The following is a 21,284-nucleotide window of genomic DNA, read 5'->3' as shown; positions in this document are numbered from 1 at the left end:
TTTTTAATTGAACTGTTTGTTTTGCTATGAAGTTGTATGTTACTCATATTATTTTTTATTAACTCTTTATCAGATATATGTTTTAAAAAATATTTTCTCCCTTTCCATAGGTTGCCTTTTCGTTTTGTTGATTTACTGCACAGAAGATTTTATTTTGATTGGTCCTCTTTATTTATTTTAGCTTTTGATGTCTGTGCTTTTGGCGTCATATCAAAAAAAGTCATGGCCCTGACCAATATCAAGAAGATATTTCTCTATGTTTTCTTCTAGTAATTTTGTGGTTTCAAGTCTTATATTTAAGAAGAACAAACTCATCTATGCTGCAAAATAGGGAGAGTCCATTTAGAGTTAATTTTTGTCAGTGGTTTAATATAGGGGTCTAATTTCATTCTTTTGCTTGTGGATATCCAGTTTTTCCAACACCATTTACTGAAGACGTTCCTTTCCCCATTGTGTATGCTTGGCTCCCCTCTCAAATATTGGTTGATTATATATGCATGAGTTTATTTCTGGACTGCTGATTCTGTTCCATTTATCTGTGTGTCTATTTTTTATGCCACTACCATATTGTTTCCCTTATTATCCTTATCCTTATTATGAAATCATGAAGTGTGATATCTCTTTGTTCTTCTCTTGCAAGATTGATTTGGCTATTTGGGGGTCCTTTGTGGGTGCACAAGTATTTTAGGATTTTTAAAAAATATTTCTGGGGAAAATGCCCATGGGATTTTAACAAGGATTTCACTATCTCTGCAGGTCACTTTGGGTAGTATGGACATTTTAACAATACTAATTCTTCCAGGCCATGAACATGGGATATCTTTCCATTTATTTATGTCTTCTTCAATATATTTCATCTATGTCTTAGGTTTTCAGGCTAAAGATCTTTCACTTCATTAGTTAAATTTATTCCTAGATATTTTGTTATTTTTGATGCTATTATAAATGGATCACTTTCTTAATTTCTCTGATAGTTTTCTGTTAGTTTATAGATGCAAATGATTTTCATATATTGATTTTGTATCCTACAGCTTTGCTGAATTCTTTTATTAGTTCTAACAGCTTTTTGGTGCCCTCTTTAGGGTTTTCTATGTATAAGATCATGTCAGCTGCCAAGAGAGACCGTTTCACTTTTTCTTTCCTATTTGGCTGGCTTTTATTTCCTTTTGTCGCCTAATTGCTTTGGCTAGGACATCCAATACTATGCTGAGTATAAATGGTGAGAGTGGGCATCCTTGTCTTTTTCCTAACCCTTGAGGAAAAGCTTTCAGCTTTTCACTGTTGAGTACGATCTTAGTTGTGGGCTTCTCAAGCATGACCTTTATTATGTTGAGGTATATTCCTTTGATACCTACTTTGTTGACAGTCTTATTTTTTTAATCATAAATGGATGCTGAATTTTGCCAAATGCTTTTCCTGTGTCTATTGAGATAATCATATGATTTTTACTCTTCATATCGTTAATGTGGTGTGTCAAGTTTACTGATTTGCATCTGCTGAACCATCCTTGAATTTCATGGGTACATCCAACTTCACGATGGTGTATTATTTTCTTAAAGTGCTGTTGAATTCAGTTTGCTAATATTTTACTGAGCATTTTTGCGTCTATGTTTATCAATGATATTGGTTTATCATTTTATTTTTTTGTAGCATTCTTGTCTAGCTTTGGTAACAAGGCAATGCTGACCTAGTAAAATGATTTTGGAAGTATTCTCTCCTCTTGAATTCTTTAGAATGGTTTAAGAAGGATTGGCATTTACTCTTCTTTAAATGTTTCATAGAATATGCCAGTGAAAACATCTGGTTCTGGGCTTTTCTTCGTAGGAATGATTTTGATTACTAATTCAGCCTCAGTGGTATTCTTAGATCATTTTCATGTGATAATTTATCAGCATATACTTATTAATAAAGTTTTCTTTTTCTTTTGGGATGGGACTTACTCATTTAGATTGTCCATTTAATAATACTAGAAATGAAATCCTCAGTTCTGTTATGCATTAGAATCTTGTGATATGCCACTATTTGAGAACGCCAGGGCCAAAAGTGATAGCTATATTTATTTTTTAAACGTGTCCTTTGATCTTTATATTGGAATTAAGTCACTTATACACCACCATATTATGGTATTAGAGTATTCTACATTTAACTATATGTTTACTTTTATCAATGTGGTATATATTTGTATGTGTTTTCATGTTACTAATTAATGCTCTTTCATTTCAACTTGAAGAACTCCTTTTAACGTTTCTTGTAAAGCAGGTCTAGTGTTGAGGAATTCCCTCAGCTTTGATTTGTCTGGTGAAGTCATCTCTCCTTCATTTCTGTAAGACAGCTTTGCTGGGTAAAGTATTCCTGAGTGGCAGGTGTTTTTTTATTTCAGCACTTTGAATATATCACCCACTCACCTGGCATCAAGTTTTTTGTTGATAAATCTCCTGATATCCTTACAGGGGTTCCCATGTATGTGAGGTACTTTTTTCTCTCTTGCTGCTTTCAAAATTCTCTCTTTCTTTTTATTCAGCTAGTTTTATGAGAATGTGTCTTGTAAAAGATATCTTTGGGTTGAATCCGTTTGGGGACTTACGAGCTTCTTCATTTTGGTTGTCTGTATCTCTTCCCAGCTTTGGTAAGATATCATCCACTATTTCTTTAAACTTTATGCCCTTTTCTCCAACTCATCCCATTCTGGGACTCCCTTAATGCCTAAAATGTTTCCCTTCATAATCTCCCATAATTCATGTAGGCTCTCTTCACTCTGTAATTCTTTTTCCTTTGTTCTCCTCTGATTGGACAATTTCAAATAACCTGTCTTCTACTTCACATGTTCTTTCTTCTGTTTGATAAAGTCTGTTATTGATGCTCTCACTGTATTTTTCATTGCATTCATTGTATTCTTAAATACCAGAATTTCTATTTGGTTCTTTTTATTATTTCTATCTCATTGTTTTCCTGATTTCTTTGAATTGTCTTTTTCTGTTTTCTTGTAGCTCACTGAGCTTCCTTGAAATAACTATTTCGAGTTCTTTATAAGGTAAATCATTGATTCTCATTATTTGAGGTCAGTTTGTGGAAAATTATTGTGTGCATTTTGTGGTGTCATGTTTCTTTGATTTTTTCATGGTTCCTGAAATGTTGCATTGCTGTCTTTACATTTGAAGAAGAAGTTAATTCCTCTAGTCCTTAAGACTAACTTTTGGAAGGAAATAACTTCTGTCACCCCTACTAGGAAATCTGAGGCTTTTTCAGATCTTTTTATGAATACACTTGCTCAACATGCCTTGTTACCTCCTGGGAGGGAATTCTTACATTATATGCTTTCTCTAAATCTTGCAAAGCCAGTCTGGATGCTAACAGCTTCCTGTTTGCTTTCCTTGGGGCAATGCTCAATGATCAAGTTTGTGCTCTCCCATTCCTGTGCAGTCAGATTTGCTTTCTGAATTTGCTCACTAGCCATTGGCAAAGGCTCCCACTCACTACTTTTGGGGGTGTACACAGGGAGGGGAGTGTGTGGGTGAGATGTGTCTTGTGTCGGGGGTGCCCCTTGGTGAGCAGGATCTGCAGGCAAGGGATCCCCAGTGGCTAATGAGTGGGCTTCCTGGTAGAGTCTGCAGAGTGGTTAGCAGGATCTGTGTCTCTTGAGGCATTCTGAGCCCTGGCTGCTGTGCTCCAAGGTTCTCTCAAACCCCTCAAGGATGCATATCACTTCAGTATTCTGGATGTAGTTGGAAAGAAATGGGACTTTTTGTCAGTGGTACAGACAGATGAGGGAGCCAATCATTGACTCACAAGCTCTTTCTTTCCCCTAGTAGATAAATCACGGGCTGAGTGGATCTTTCTTGGCACTGAGCTGTGCCACTTTAGGGGAGGGGTGACTCAGGTAAGTGAAACTTTTAAACTCACCCTCGTCAATGCATCCAATCTTGGATTTTTTGCTCAAGTGGTGTGCTGAAACTTCTCTGCTAGATTCCCAAACTCTCACAAAGTTGATCTTGTCCATGGGTGATTGTCAAAGTCAGTGTTCTTTGTGGCAAAGAAAATAGAAACTCCTTTTCTACCATCTTGCTGATGTCATTCTATCATTACAGGTTTCTTCTTTGTGGTGCTTTTGCTATTTTCTTGGCTAATGTCTATCAAGCTAATTTATTTTGCTATATATGTATCGAGAAAATTTTAGATCCATTCATACACCCTTGGAGAAAATAAAATCAAACAGGTCCACTGTCAAACAAAGATGTTGATATAAACATTTTATCACAGTTAATATAGCAAATCAGAAACATGGTGATTCTCAGAGCAGTTTACTTACTGACATGGATGCATCTGGGAGGAGGGGACCAGCCGTTCTCCGTACATGTCATTAAGCTCTCCTCATTTGGAAAACTGTAGCCGGAATAGCATTCAACTTTTACCGATTGACCCTGTAAATATTTTTTTTCATAATTTGGATAGTTTCCATGTTCCAAATAATTGAAGTTACATTGTCCTAAGGATCATAAAAATTATAGATGAATATTTTTTTAAAATCCACAAATTTGGTCCAAATACTAAATTAACAATTATCTTTTCAGCATTTAAATTAGAATGAATAAGCATCCAAAAATAATGTATAACTTAAGGAAAACTATAGCTACTACCAAGTATTCCTTAAAAAATAAAAATTAATATTCAATATTATTTACCTCGTTTCATTACTAAAATATGCATAAATTACATAGATATTTTTGTAAAGTCTCCATCCTTATCTCTCAGGTGATTCTCATGAAGAGCTCCTTATGAAAGACCTACATTGATTTTTTTTCCCATAGAACTCCTTCCTTAGCCTCATTTTTTCAAACAAGACTTAATTGTATTCACTTATGTGTTTTTCTCTCTCCAGTCTTTGAAATACTGATACACATACAATTATAAAGAGGTTTACTTACGGAAGCATGGTACTGCTGGTGACCATCCTTTTGGTCTGCAATAAATATAATCCCAGCTATGTCCTGAAGGAGTCACAAAATTTTTATCACAGTAGTAGGAATAATAACGTCCTACAGACACTGGAAAGTTTGGCTTATAATAGTCTTCACTGTATAGACTTCCATGTCTTATGTCTGGAAAATCACAAGTCTTCACTTTCAATAAAAAACATAAGAAAACCAGTATAAATAAAGTTTTAATTTAATAAAAAGTCAGATTAGAGATGAATTGTTTCATTGGTGAATTATATTCTCTTATTAGCCTAATTATCCTCATTGCATTAGAGTTTCTAGGACAGGAGAAGTTATCAAATTCAGATGACTGAGGTATGTGAGGAAGTCCTTGGTAATGAAGATAAAATTATGTCTTGTGGGTCATATGATATATAAACTTGTATGAAGACTCTCCAGGAAGAAAACTGTGCAGACCTATTGAATGAGGTCTCCTTGAGTACATAAATCCTAGCCCAGGTTGATTAAATGAGCTTCTCATTTGAGAGATGAAAGTGCTGATTTTATCACTCCACTCATCTGTGTTCTTTTCCTTTGTTATTCTCATCAGAAATCAGAGTCCTGCCTTTTCTTCTCAGCCCAACTCAATGTAGGAAGATAGTGGGATGATTTTCTTTTAGATTAACATTCATTAGTTTATTTTCTATTTATTGGAAACAACGCAAGAAATACAGAGAAGCACAAAAAGTTTCCATGGGTCCTAACACACAGAAAAATAGCATTCTTATTCAAGCCTCAAACCAGTCATTGAGGCAAATGTTCCCTTCTTTATTTAACTAGACAAATGAAGTAGGAATATTTCTTAATATCCAAATCATTAAGATTATGGTAAACATTTGATTTTTTATTTCTGATTTTAGTTGGAGAATGAGATGCTTTTAAATATATCTGATAAATATTTTTAAATGAGGTATAATATAATTACATTTTATTCAGTTATTCTAATATATTGAATAATTTTAACATATATGTTTAAGTGCTATGTTGTTTTGTTGTTTACAAACATTTATATATAATATTTTTCAGAAAATTTTGCCCTTTTAATTGGATGCTTTAGAGATAATCTACAACTTTTACTACCAGATGAGTCTAAGGTTTTATCTGTTTGTTTGTTTCTTTCTTTTTCTTCTTCTTCTTCTTTTTTTGGTGAGGAAGATTGTCCCCGAGCTAACATCTGTTGCCAATCTTCCTCTTTTTGCTTGAGGAAGACTGTCACTGAGCTAACATCTGTGCCAATCTTCCTTTACTTTATATGATATACTGCCACAGCGTGGCTTGACAAGCCATGCTAGGTCCATGCCCGGGATCCGAACATGCGAACCTAGGCCACCAAATCAGAGTGTGCAAACCTAACCACTACGCCACCAGGCAGGCCCCTGAGTATAAATTTTTTCCATGAAATATGATTCTATTACAAGAAACTTTATGCAACATGTTAAAAAAAAGTTCAAACACACACACATGGATATATACACACAAGTATTCATTATCTTCTTCATCTTCCTTAAGTTCACTGATCCATTTTCTTTTTTGTTTGGAGAAAATTTTCAATAGTTTCTACAGGCTTGTTATGTGGATTATAAACTTTGAATCCTTGCATATACTAATGTCTTTCTTTAAAGAAGATTTTTGAGTGATATCTTCTCTAGGTATAGATTCTTGGCCTAAAGTCCATAACTCTCATCCTTAGATGTTTGTCCACTTTTTTGAAGCTTCTAATATTGAGATTAAAATGCTTATTTAATCTCATTCCTTTTCAGTAACATTCCAGGTTTTTTTTTTCCCCCACTACATTTTGGAGATTGAGAGTATTTTCTCTTTACCTTTGGACGAATTTCACCATCATATGTCAAGATGTGTGTCATTCAACAATAACTCTACCTTGGGCAAGCTTGAGACTTTGGATTTGCAAGAACTGGAGTCTTAAGGAGCTCAGTTAAATTTTCCATTGAATTATAGGGGAGAAAATTGAACCCCAGTTGTCTGATTTCAGAACAAGCGTGGTTGTCCATCACATTATGGTGTTTCAAAGGATATGAGATAAGTAAAATAGTCCAATGAGATTTCTTTTCTAAAGGTACACAAAGTAAGTATAATTAAAATTGTGTTATTATTATCACAGGCCTGAGCTCCTTTGTTATTTTTCTCTTTCATTTGGGCACACTTCAATCTGTCTTTACCATCTAACAACATCATTGCTGAAGCAAATATACTATTTCCCATTTGGTCTGATCAGCACTTACATTGGCAGCACTTACAATAGCTTCCTTCTACCTCTTACACTTCTACCAATGCAGGTTGTGGTCTCATTGGCAGTTATGGTAGTTCCAGCATAGTTTTGACTCAAATTTATCTCAAAATTGATTAAAATATTCACTAATTTTTAAAACTGTTTCTACTCTCTCCATACTTGTACAGCTAATATGTTTGACCCAAGCTCAGGATCTTATAGTTATCACTCACTGTTAAATGTCATGTTATTAGATTCAACCTAGTGTATAGGATTCTTTTTGAACGATGAATCTGTGCCAATGAGATTCACTATCTCTTTGCCCGGTATCATTCCAGGTGTGAATTTGTACTGCATTTCCTCCAAATCGTCAAACTGTTTGATGACACAAATGAATGATGGAGTGGGCCTAAGAACAAATTCCTGCATCTGAGAATCAGAGAAGGTCATTTAATGAAACTGCAAACTCTCTGATAAACCATCTAGCCCGTCCATCTCACTATGTTGTCCACAAGAACCTCATAAGGTCCTCTGTGGAATAACCTTGCTGAGACCCAGATACAATTGGGCTGATCTATCATTTTCGTAAATCAACCATAAACATGATTAAATATTTTCCCTATGGAAGTGGTTCAGGTGGCAATGTAGGAGGATCCTGAACTCACCTCCACCCACAGACACATCAAATTTACAGCTACGAACAGAATAATTTCCTCTGGAAAAAAAAATAGAAGGAGCTGAGTGACTCCTACACATCAGGCAAATGAGGAAAAATCCACTTTGACATGGGTAGGAGAAACTGGACACATCTCACCATAAACCTCACCCCAATCATGGTGACCCACAGTCAGGAGGGAACTCAAAACCCCAAGCATCTCCCTGAGGAGTGAAGGGTTTGAACACCACATCTAGCACCTGAAAAATGAGCCCCCTAAAGCATCTATCTTTGAAAGTCAACAGGGCTTGTGTCCACAAGACTCACAAAGCTATAGTTACCTGAGGAATCATTCTTAAAGGGCCCACGTGTGTGGACTCACCAACCCCAGGGCCCAGAGCATAGGAAGCCAACTGAAAAGTGCCCAGACCTTCTGTGGAAGAAGCTTACTTTCCTACCATAAAGCATTGGTCTGTGGTGCAGACACTTAATTTAACTCACGTCCAGGGGCCTCCTGAAATGCACCAGGTTGTACTCTTCCTCTGCCTAGCTCCAAATCACTAGTATCTCCTAGAAAGGAGCTTGTACCATTCTATGATGCCCTGATATTTGTTGCTGGCACCCAGGAGATACCTCTAGATTGCTTGGATCTGGTGGCTAACAGATCTTATACTTGTGGGTTCCACAGGACTATAACAAAGGGAGAAAGAGTTTTTAACAGGCTACCATCCCAAGAGCACAGCAGAGAGGCACAGTCTGAGATGCCCATCTTTCCTTGAGAAGTCTATTAGATTTATTTTCATGGCTGTGGCCTGAGGCTCAGAGTTTTAATTAAACACACACCTAAGCATTGAATGTAATCTTCTCCAAAGCCCTTAAAATTTAGGTGATATCTTCACGCTCTCCCTCTGCAGTGCTCCAGAGCACCGGTATCGCCAAGACAGAAGCCGGTACAAAGGTCTGACTCCCCAGTTTTTGTGTTGTGGTACCAGATTTAGTCACTGACACTCAAGGGATGTTCTTTGATCACTTAGCTTTGGTGGCCACTGAAGTTTGTGATCATGGATCCCATGAGACTGTAGCAAATGGAGAGACAATTGTGGCCATCTACCACCCGCATGGCACAGTGCAGATGCAGACTGAAATACAACCTCGCTCCTTCTGTGAAAGAAGCTTATTACCTTGTCCTGAAGCTTTGGACTGAGGGGCAGGCTTCTGGTTTGCCACACATCTAGAAGTCTGCTAAGTGCTCCCAAGGGACAAAGACCAGGGGACACCATCTGTGTGCTCTCCCTCTGCCTTGCTCCTGCTCACCAATATCTGTACCCTCCTCTGGGCCCCAATTTCTATGGCTGCAAGTCCAGGGGATACGTCTAGATTGCTGGGCTTTGGTGGCCAGTGGGGCTTATGTTCATGGGTCCCACAGGACTATAACAAAGGGAGAAAGCATTTTTAACTAGCTACCTGCCCCAGAGCACAGTAGAGACGAGACTGAGGAGTCATCTTACTGAGAAAGAGACCTATTAGCCTATCTTAATAGCTGAGGCCTGAGGGGCAGACTTCTAATTGAACACAAGTAAGGGCCCATGGTAATCTTCCCTCCAGAGACCTTCAAGGGCAAGTGCTAACTTCACGCTCTCCCTTTGCCAAGCTCAATAGCACTAGTATCTCCTGGACGGGAACTGGTGTCCTGGTTTGTACATCTGCTGCCCCAGTTTTTGTGGCTACTGCCCAGATATTACTGCTTGATTGTCTGGCTCTGATTCCCAGTGGGGCTTATGTTCATGGTTTCAACAAGACAGAAGCAATGAAAGAAAGTGTTCTTAATTGGCTGTCACCCCACAGCTCAGCTCAGAGAGAGCAGACCGTAATGTCCATATTCCAGTCTTCCCTGAAAGAGGTATATTTGCATACTGTAAAAGCTGCTGCCTGAGGACCTGGCTTCCAATCAGCCTGAATCCAGGGGCTGACTGAGAGTTTCCTCTTTGGGACACTGATGGACTTTGACACACCCTCAACTACTGGGAACCACTAAAAGTAAATCACGAAGACTTGAGAGACAACCAAGAGCTGGGACAGAGTTGAACTATAAAATTCACCTTCTGGGGCTGGCCCCGTGGCCGAGTGGTTAAGTTCACGTGCTCCGCTGCTGGCGGCCCACTGTTTCGTTGGTTCGAATCCTGGGTGCGGACATGGCACTGCTCATCAACCCGCTGCGGCAGCGTCCCACATACCACAGCTAGAAGGACCCACAACGAAGAATATACAACTATGTACTGGGGGGAGCTTTGGGGAGAAAAAGGAAAAAGTAAAATCTTTTAAAAAAAATCACCTTCTATGCAAGATCACACTTTCAAGACTGGAAAAAGTGGCTGTTTTCTCTAATGCACAGAAATCAGCACAGATAGTCAAGAAAAATGAAGAAACAAAAGAATATGTTCCAAATGAAAGAACAAGATAACACCTCAGAGAAGACCTTAATGAAGTGAAGATAAGCGACTTATCCATAAAAGAGTTCAAAATAATGCTCATAAAGATGCTGAGTTCAGGAGAACATAAGTCAGAATTTCCACAAAGAGAGAGCAAATATAAGAAAGTACCAAATGCAAGTCACAGAGCCAAGAAATACAGTAAGTAAACTAAAAAATACAATATAAGAGTTCAACAGAAGGCTAGAAGAAACAGAAGAAAGAATCAGTGAAGTCAAAGTGGAGCTCACCCAATTAGAAAAGAAAAAAGAAAGAAAATCAGTGAAAATAACTAAAGGGACTTATGGGACAATATCAAGCAGACCAACATTCTCATTATAGGAGTTCCAGAAGGAGAAGAGAAAGAGAATGGGGCAGAAAACTTATTAGAAGAAATAATGGTTGAAAACTTCTCTATCCGAGGGAAGGAAACAGAATCCAGAGTCAGGAAGCAGAGAGATTCCCAAATAAGTTGAACCCAAAAAGAACCACACCAATACACATTATTCTTAAAATGCCAAAAGTTAACGACAAGGATTGAATCTAAAAGCAGCAAGAGAAGCACAACTTGTTCTGTACAAGTCTGTGTAGTCCATTAGACTATAAGCAGATTTTTCAGCAGAAACTTTGCAGGCCAGAAAAGAGGCACAATATATTCAAAGTGCTGAAGGAAAAAACCTGCCAACCAACAAGATTCTACATGGCAAAGCTGTCCGTCAGAATTGAAGGAGAAATAAAGAATTTTCCAGACAAGCAAAAGCTAAAGGAGATCATCTTTAAGCTGAAATGAGAGGCTTCTAATTAGTAACAGGGAAACATATGAAAGAATAAATCTCACTGGCAAGGTAAATATAGAGTAAATTCTGAATAATCTAATGTTCTAAAAGTGGTGGCATAATCACTTATAAAGTCAGTACAAAGATTAAGAGAAACATGTAGTAAAAATATAACTACAATAATTTCTTAAGAGATACACAAGATCAAAAGATGTAGGTTGTGACAACAAAAACATAAAAGTTGGGTGGGGGTGTGTGAAAAAAGTGTAGAGTTTTAAAATTCAATCAGCCTTAAGTTGTTATCAAGTTAAACTAGACTGTAATAAATATAAGTTATTTTATGTAAGCCATATGGTAACCAAAAACAAAATCTATATTAGATAAACAAAAGTTAAAGGGAAAGGAATCTAAGCATAGCACAACAGAAAATCATCAAATCACTAAGGAAGAAGGAAAGAGAAGAAAAGAACAGAGGAATTACAAAGCAGCAGGAAAGAAATCAACAAAATGGCAATAAGTGCATACCTATCAATAATTTCTTTAAATGTAAATGGACTAATTTCTCCACTCAAATACATAGAGTGTCTAAATGGATAAAAATCAAGACCCATCTATATGCTGCCTACAAGAGACTTCGAATCTAAAGATACACACAGACTGAAAGTGAAGGGATAGAAAAAGATATTCTATGCAGATGGAAACCAAAAGAAACATGAGGTAGCCATACTTACATCATACAAAATAGACTTCTAAAAAAAAGAACTAGAATAAGAGGCAAACAAAGGGCATTACAAAATGATAAAGGGGTCAATCCAACAACAGGATATAACATTCGTAAATATTTATGCACCCAAGATAGGAGCATTTAAATACATAAAGCAAATATCTACAGACCTAAAGGAAGAAACAGATAGCAATACAATAATTGTGGGAGACTTTGATACTCCACTTTCACCCCTGGATAGATCATCCAGGCAGAAAATCAATAAGAAAATATTGACTTTAAACAACATGTTAGACCAGATGGACTTAATAGATATGTACAGAATATTCCATCCAAAAGCAATGGAATACACATTCTTCTCAAGTGCACGTGGAGCAGTCTCCAGGAGAAATCACAAAACAACGCATAATACATTTGAGAAGACTGAAATTATATCAAGTATCTTTTCCAACTGCAATGGCATGAAACTAGAAATCAATTACAAGAATAAAACTGGAAAATCCACAAATACATGGAGATGCTACTGAGCAACCAATGTGTCAAAGAAAATAATCAAAAGAGAAATCAAAACGCACCTTGAGACAAATGAAAATGGAAATAAAACATACCAAAACTTATGGGATGCAGCAAAATCCATTCTATGAGGGATGTTCATGGCGATAAAAGCCTACATCAGGAAATAAAAAAATCTCAAATAAACAAACCAACTTTATTCCTCCAGGAACTAGAAAAAGAAGAGCAAACGAAGCTCAAAGTTAGTAGAAGGAAGGAAATAACAAAATGCAGAGTGGAAATAAATTTAATAGAGACAAAAAGACAATAGAAGAGATCAGTAAAACAAAGAGCTGGTGTTTTAAAAGATAAACAAAACTGACAAGTCTTTGACTGGATTCACCAAGAGTCAAATAAAGAAAATCAGAAATAAAAGGGAGACATTACCACTGATACCACAGAAATAAAAAAGATCAGAAGAGACAACTATGAACAGTTATACTAACAAATGAGACAACTGGAATAAATGGATAAATTTCTAGAAACATACAACCTACCAAGACTGAATCATGAAGAAATAAAAAATCTGAATAGACTAATTACTAGTGAGGAGATTGAATCAGTAATCAAAAATCTCCCAAAAAAGAGTCCAAGACCGGACGTCTTCAATGGTCAATTATAGCAGATATTTAAAAAAGAACAAATGCCAATCTTTCTCAAACTCTTCAAAAAAATAGAAGAGGGAGGAATACTTCCAAACTCATTTTATGAGGCCAGCGGTACCCTGATTCCAAAACCAGACAAAGACACTTCAAGAAAAGAAAATGACAGGCCAATATTCCTGATGCATATAGATGCAAAAATCCTCAACAAAATATTAGCAAACCAAATTCATCAATATATTAAAAGGATCATACACCACCATCAAGTGAGATGTATTACAAGGATGGTTTAACATTCATAAGTCAATCAATGCACTATACCACATTAACAAGATAAATGATAAAAATGATACGGTCATCTCAACAGATGCAGAAAAAGCATTTGACAAAATTTAGCATGAACTTCACTCTCAACAACTAAGCATAGAGGCAATGTACCAAACATGATACAGGCAATATATGACAAACCCACAGCCAACATCACACACAACAGTGAAAAGCTGAAAGCTATTCCTCTAAGATAAGGAACAGGACAAGAATGCCCATGCTTGCCAGTTTTATTCAACATAGTACTGGAAGTCTGAGCTACAGCAATTAGGAATAAAAACAAACAAAATTATCCAGATTGGAGAGGAAGAAGTAAAAATGTCACTATTTGCAGACGACATGATGTTATATTATAGAAAACCCCAAAGACTCCACCAACAATCCATCTGAACTAATAAACAAAGTCAGTAAAGTTACAGGTTACAAAATCATTACATAAAAATATGTTACGTTTCTGTATATTAATAATGCATTATGAAAAAGAGAAATTAAGAAAACAATCTCATTTACAATTGAATCAAAAAGACTAAAATACCTAGGAATAAATCTAACCAAGGAGGTTAAAGACCTACACACTGAAAACTAAAAGACAATAATAAAATAAATTGAAGAAAGCACAAACAGAAAGATATTCAGTGCTCATGGAATAATTAATATTGTTAAAATTTCCATGCTATCCGAAGCAATCTGCAGAGTCATAGCAAGCCCTTTTAAAATTCCAACAGCATTTTTCACAGAAATAGAGAAAACAATCCTAAAATCTGTTTGGGACCACAAAAGACCCCAAAGAGTCAAAGCAATCTTAAGAAAGGAGAACAATCCTGCTTCTTGATTTCAAACTATATTTCAAAGCTATAGTAATCAAAGCAGTGTGGTACTGGCATAAAAACAGACATATAGATCAATGAAACAGAATAGAGAGCCCAGAACACATATATGGACATACACATATATGGACAATTAATTAATGCCAAAGGAGCCAAGAATATATAGTAAGGAAAGAACAGTCTCTTCTATACATGGTACTGGGAAAGCTGGATGGCCATATGCAAAAGAAGGAATCTGGACCACTATCTTACACCATGCACAAAAACTAACTCAAAATGGATTAGAGATTTGAACCTAAGCCCTGAAACCAAGAAGAAACATAGAGTGTAAGGTCCATGACATGAGCCTTGGAGATGATTTTTTAATTTGACATAAAAAGTAAAGGCAACAAAAAGTAAAAACAAGCCAGTGGGAAAACTATATTAAACTAAAAAGTGTCTGCCCATCAAAGGAAACCATCAACAAATGAGAAGGCAAGCTACCAAATGGGAGAAAATATTTGTAAATCGTATATCTGATAAGGGATTAATATCCAAAAGATATGAAGAACTCATATAACTCAATTGCCAGAAACAAAAAAGAAAATCTAATCAGAAACTGGGCAGAGGATCTGAACAGACATTTTTCCAAAGAAGCCATACAGATGGACAACACATACATGAAAAGATATTCAACATCATTAGTCATTAGAGAAATGAAAATCAAAACCACAATGAGATATCACCTCACACCTGTTAGAATGGCTATCCTCAAACACAAGAGATAACAAGTGTTGGTGAGGATATGGGGAAAAGGGAAGCCTTGTGAACTGTGGTGGAAATGTAACTTGTAGCCACTGTGGAAAACAGTATGGAGGTTCCTCAAAAAATTAAAAATAGAACTATCATATGATCCAGCAATTTCACTTCTGGGTATTTATCCAAAGGAAATGAAGTCACTATCTTGAAGAGATATCTATCATCCCATGTTCATTACAGAATTATTTACAACAGCCAAGACGTGGAAGCCACCTACACGTCCATAAATAGATGAATGAATAAAGAAAATGTGGTATATGGATGTATGGATATATATATATATATATATATATATGCACACAATGGGATATTATTCAGCCATAATAAAGAAGGAAATCTTGCCATTTGTGACAACATTGATGGACCTTGAGGGCATTATGCTAAGTGAAATAAGGCAAAGACAGAAATACAAGTACTGTATGAGCTCACTTATATATGGAATCTAAAAAAAAAAAAAAATTGATAGATACAGAGAACTGATTAGTGACTGCCGGTGGGGTGTGGCAGCAAAATGGGTGAAGGTGGTCAAATGATCCAAACTTCCAGTTATAAAATAATTAAGTCATGGAGATGTAATGCACAGCATGGTGATTGTAGTTTTATCACTGTATTGTATATTTGAAAGTTTCTATGAGGGTAGATCTTCAAAGTTCTCATCACAAGGGGAAAAAAGTATATAACTGTGTGTGTTAATAATATATGTTAGCTAGACTTCTTGTTGTGATCATTAAGCAATATATACAAATATCAAATCATTAGGTTGTACATCTGAAACCAATATAATGTTGTATGTCAATTCTAACTAAATAAACATTTTCCTTATAGCCAATGAACATTGAAGTCTGTTTCTTACTGATAACAGCTTCTTCTTCATGAGCCTCATGCATCAAAAATCCATTTTGGACTTAGGCCTGGAATTAACATTGAGGCCATTGACCTATTATTTGTATCATTACATTTTTCGTTCATGGAATATCCAGCTTGATTGGGTTCACTTTTACAATAAACTGTGATATAGAGAAAAGGAATATATTTGTAGAGACAGAAAACACTTGGAAAAGGGCAGAGGAAACGTCCCCAGAAATAAAACGCTCTGTTGAATTGAGTGGCATTTTGTTCCGTGATGGTTTTAGAAAATTCCACAATGTCTTCAACACAGCTCCCTCCAAAAAGTGAAGCCTAATTCCTCTCCCCTTGAGTGTGCTGGACTCAGTGACTCACTTCTAAGGAGTAGGTATGGCTGAAGTGACAATATATGACTAAGTCATAAACGGGATGGAGGATTCCTTCTCTCTCTCTCTCCAATCACTGGCTCTGGAGAAAGTTAGCTGCCATTCAAGCAGCCTATGGGAGACACCCATGTGATACGGAACTGAGGCTTCTACCAAAAGCCACGTGGGTGGGCTGTCTTGGAAGCAGGTCCTCCAGCCCAGCCAAGCCCTCCAGTGACTGCAGCCCAGGCCAACATCTGGACTGCAACACAGGAGTCTGACTCAGAACTAGCCAGCTAAGCCATCCCAACTTGCTGACCCGTAGTAACTCTGAGATGATGCAGTTTTGTTACTTTAAGCCAATATGTTTTGGAATAAATGTGTAATGCAAAAATAAATAACAAATAGACTAGGGGTTCAAAGACACTCGTCTTACCTGATGTTTTAGTTCAGATGTTAGAATTACATTAGTTAGAGAAATATATAATCACACATACACATGTACACATATATTTAATGTTTAATAGCAAAAAATTAAAAGAGTTTCTCATTTACAAAAATATGGTTTTTGGGGGCTGGCTCAGTGGCACAGTGGTTAAGTGCACACGTTCCGCTCCGGCGGTCCGGGGTTCGCCGATTCGGATCTCAGGTGCAGACATGGCAAGCCATGCTGTGGCAGGCATCCCACATATAAAGTAGAGGAAGATGGGCACAGATGTTAGCTCAGGGCCAGTCTTCCTCAGCAAAAAGAGGAGGATTGGCGCAGATGTTAGCTCAGGGCTAATCTTCCTCAAAGAAATAAAAATAAAATTCATTAATTTCAAAAACTGTTTTTGATCTTACTTAGAATTGGCTACTTTGAAAAGCAAAGAATACATTTAATATCTCTGCTTTACTTACATGGTAAGGCAAATATTTGGACCTGTTGTGTCCCTATGTTTTTGTGTTTAAGAGAAAGTAATTTCAGAATTAAGAAGTAGGTCAAGATATGAATGGAACTTACAGATACATCTTGGAGAAGGTACCCAGCCTGAACTGGTGCATTTTGCAGTATTTCCTCGTGTTGCAGGATAAAAGCCATTTTTACACTTGTATCTGATTTCCTGTTCAATTCTGTGTTCAGTTCTTTCAGGTGTGTAGACACCATTTGGAATATAAGGAGGATCACATGTAGTTTCTGAAAAGAAAAAGGATATGTGGATAAGGTAGAACTCTGCCCATTAAAATAATCGACTACATGAAAATAAAGTAGATGCTATTTTTTTTTGTCTTTACTGCAGCACAAAGGGCATTAAAATGAGCACAGACTCGTATCCTTACCCTATATCACACATTTCCCTCGGCTATATCTCTCATCTGATGTATTTGTGCCTCCTGGACTCTTGAATCTTCTTTCTCCAAAGCCACCACATACATCATGATATTCCATGCACGGCAATGAATTCATGATGTATCACTTTGACTACTCTTCCCACTTCCTTCAACTTCCTTGGCTTCTGTAGTTTCCCTAAGGACTGCTTACAAATGTTCTGAGTCTCTGCCTTCCAGAAAGTTCGTAGGATTGCATATCCCTTCCCCTTTGAAGTGGACATGGCCATATGGCTTGCATAGGACAAGGAAATGAATGTGGAAGTTTCTATTTAGGGAGGAAGTTTTAAAAGCCATTGTGTGAATTTTTATGGTCTCTTCCCCACAGCTGCTGTGATTAAGGAAGGACATGGAAAGATGATGTCTCCATCCCCTGCTTCTTAGAACGAACACAATGAGCAGAATCCATTCAGACCTACATTGGATGTGAGCATGAATGGGAAATAAACCTTAGTTGATTAGGCTACTGAGGTTCTGGAATACGTTTTTCTTACTGTAATAGAACAACCGGGGCCAGGATGTGGAAAACCTTTATTGAAAAGATCAGATAAAAGGTCTCTGTCACATCTACTCAGTTCTGCCATTGTAACACTAAAGTAGCCATAAGTAATAGATAAACAAATGAGCATGGCTGTATTCTAATAAAACTTCATTTACGAAAAAGAAAAAAAAAAAAACCTGGCTGGATTTGACCTGTGGGCTCTAGCGTGCTATCAATTGACCTAGTCCATCCTAATTTATAAAGTTCTCTCTCAGTTCTTTCCATCAACTTTGCTATATCTCAGCAATGGATCAATTTGCAATGTTCCCTTTTTAACAAAATACCATGCCTTTTAACTAGAGTTAAAATGTTACATAACCTCTTATATTGGTGCCATATTGTATTTTGCACTAAAAGCTTGTAGAGGACATTCAGCGTTGGCTGAAATCCATTCATTTGCCTGTAAATTACTTCCTTTTCCATTCCCAAAGTACGTGACCCATAATCTCCTCATTATCTTCAAGTCACCTAAAACAATTAACCCTTCGTAGATAATAAGTCCCTGCATTCACAGAAATTAATCGAGACTACCAGCTTTGGGTTCTCTAGATTTCTTTCTAATATTCCTTAAACTTTAGCTGTAGCTGTTCTGGACTTAAGCTTTTCCTTTAATCTTCGATGATAAGATGCTTTTTTAAAATTTCATGTTAAAACTAGCTTCTCAAGTCTGTCGTTTTCACACGACTCTTGAACCACTGTTTATTCCTTGCTTCTCTCTCATTTTGTCAACCACTCTATCTTAAGTGGATACCCAATCTTCTCCAATTTTAAACTCCCTCTCAGAACTCTGGGTCCAAGTTCAGCTAATGTACTACATTTCTCCTCTCCTTCACAGCCCACATCCTTAAAACACCATCTTACAATTACTGTCTCCACTTTCCCACCTCCCTTTTACTCTTCAACCCACTACTATCTGAATTCTGACATCTAAATTGTGCTGGCACTGCTCTGACAAATGTCACCATTATCCTCCAATTTCCAAATCCAAAACTCTCTGTAGTCCACATATCACAGTGGCTGGTATATATTATGGGCTCCTTAAATATTTGTTGAACTGAAGAGATAAAAAGATTCTGAGCTATTTGACACTGTTGGTCACTGATTCTTGAAGTTCACCAGTGCCTTATATTCCTATGATATCTGTACCTTTGTCTGAACAGCCATATTTTATTTTACTTGTTTCACTTCTAGCTGCTCCTCTTCTGCTCTATTTAATTTTTAGGCCCTGCCTGCTTCCAGGTCTCATCTCCTACAACGCTCCTGCTCACTCTCTGTACTTCCCACATGATAGCCTTCTGTCCTGTCTTTACACAGGCCACGCTTATTCCCATCACCTACACTTCATATTCCTGGTTTCTTGAATAACTCTCCTCTAGATCTTCATATTGGTTCTTAACACCATTTCAGAAATATCTTCCCCGGAGACCCTCTAGCTATTGTCTGATTGGATATCTAGGCTTTACAGGCGGTTCTCCATGAGTATTTGTTCTGGATTCTGTTGTTTTCCTCTTCACATTCTCTGTGTGATTCAAGCCACATGATGAAAAGCTATCACTGTTATGCTAATCACCTCTTCAGTGTGATCCAAATCCAGCTGTCCAACTGAAGCTTCACACTGGACAGGTCCGTGTATACAATTCAAAGGTATATTCAACTTATTTATGTCAGACTAAATCATCCTCCACCCCTGTATAGATGCTTTTCCTCCTGTGTTCAACATTTTAATTTGTAACATAAGAACCCCACAACAGAAGCCTGGAAATTTACCCTACACTCCTTCCTCCCCATAGCTCTGATATTCAGTCAAACAGCATATTCTAGAAAGTTGTAATTATGGCTTATATATCTCATCTTCTCCATACTGTACTTCCACTGTGTATGTTCAGGTCCTAGACATATTGCAATAGTCTCTTAATTGGTCTTCAATTTATACACCATTCTGCCAGAACAAGCTTTAATATACCTCTATTGCTAACATGATAATATACTTATATTAGCAATGGTTATATTAGAAATAATATATGACTACCTACACACAAATTTTAAGTAAAATACGTCTTCAGTGTTTGATGTTAATCGACACTAACCTCAAATGAGCCTTAAATGTGTTCATTTCTTTTGTTTTGTTGTTTCTCCCTCATTTCAGTCTGCTATACCTGTCATACTTTCATATACCCATTGCAGTCCAGTTTACATACTTTAGTTTTTACCTCATATTATAACTGAACTTAAAACCAATGTTTGAAGTCAAAAGCTATGAGATCTAGAAAACATCAGTTTTGCTAAGAGACCAGCAAAATAATATTGAGAGACTTCCGTTAAATTAATTAAGAGTAGAAGAACTCTGGTGATTATTTGCAAGCAGTGGACATAAATCCCTTGGTAAATTTTAATTCTATACTCTCACAATCTCCATTAAGATAAAAGATGGTATTAAAATATTGATAGGGCAGTTGGTTCTATTCAAAATAGAAATCTTTGACACTGTCCAAATGTGTGGGGCAACAGTTTTTTTTTTGTTAGAAACAACCATGAAGCATTTGAAATAAGAATAATTCAAAGTTAGCACTCTATGTTGTGAATCAGTAGAAAATTTGGTCTGTACAGGAAACGGATGGATTTGGATCAAAGGGGGCAGGTCTTGGTATTTTTAATTATTCCTGTAAATCACTTATTGTCAGAGACTTCCTTATGGGATTCAGAGAACAGAGTTTTGACAAATCATCCTCAAATAAAACCCTTGACACATACAAATCATAGACCTGATGGAAGAAAATTTACGTATTTTATTGTAGATTATTTTATGTAAATTTTCTTTTGTTATTTAGCTCTAAGTTCTTTAAAGATTTGGATAACACAAGATATATAGATTTGGAATTCATCACATACCAGCAGGTAGATCCTTCCATTGTACCAGGAAAATAAGAAGAATTTGTGATGTATTAGCTGAGGCACAGAGAGTGGAGTTCCTTTTAATAAGAGACGTCCCTACATCTAGTTAATGTAAAACACATTGCAACAGGATGAAGCATGTTGTACGAGACAGTCCATGCTTATTTAATTTGGGGTGAACCTCTCTGTATTTATAGTGATCTTCAGTAAACTATCTTGTGAAAGAAAGTGCCCAATCCCAGTGCATCCCAATTCTGACATCTCTCTGCCCAAAGAAAGCAGGACCCTCAAGCACACAGTCTTGAATTTCTACATTATGACTGAGAAAATGAAATAGAAA

At 36.7% G+C, this 21,284-nt stretch overlaps 1 protein-coding gene across 3 annotated transcripts in view; it reads right to left on the bottom strand.

Moving 5' to 3' along the window:
* The window catches only part of LOC106823391 (complement factor H-like), a 66,491-nt gene that overhangs the window by 36,988 nt on the left and 8,219 nt on the right, over window positions 1–21,284 (bottom strand). For 2 of the 3 annotated variants that reach the window (XM_070501431.1, XM_070501430.1), the window contains exons 2-4: window positions 17,147–17,320; window positions 4,923–5,112; window positions 4,307–4,483 (exon numbers count right to left, since the gene is read on the bottom strand). In XM_070501431.1, the coding sequence (XP_070357532.1) occupies window positions 4,307–4,483; window positions 4,923–5,112; window positions 17,147–17,290 (511 nt within the window). In that variant the 5' untranslated portion in view covers window positions 17,291–17,320. Of the gene's footprint in view, window positions 1–4,306; window positions 4,484–4,922; window positions 5,118–17,146; window positions 17,321–21,284 lie in introns of all 3 variants that reach the window. The other variant, XM_014829028.3, reaches the window with a different exon arrangement.

This window comes from Equus asinus, chromosome 30, assembly GCF_041296235.1.
Source record: "Equus asinus isolate D_3611 breed Donkey chromosome 30, EquAss-T2T_v2, whole genome shotgun sequence".
In the NCBI taxonomy this organism is placed as follows: Eukaryota; Metazoa; Chordata; class Mammalia; order Perissodactyla; family Equidae; genus Equus; species Equus asinus.
Note: the sequence above shows the minus strand (reverse complement) of the source record. Positions and strands in the feature narration are given on the sequence as shown.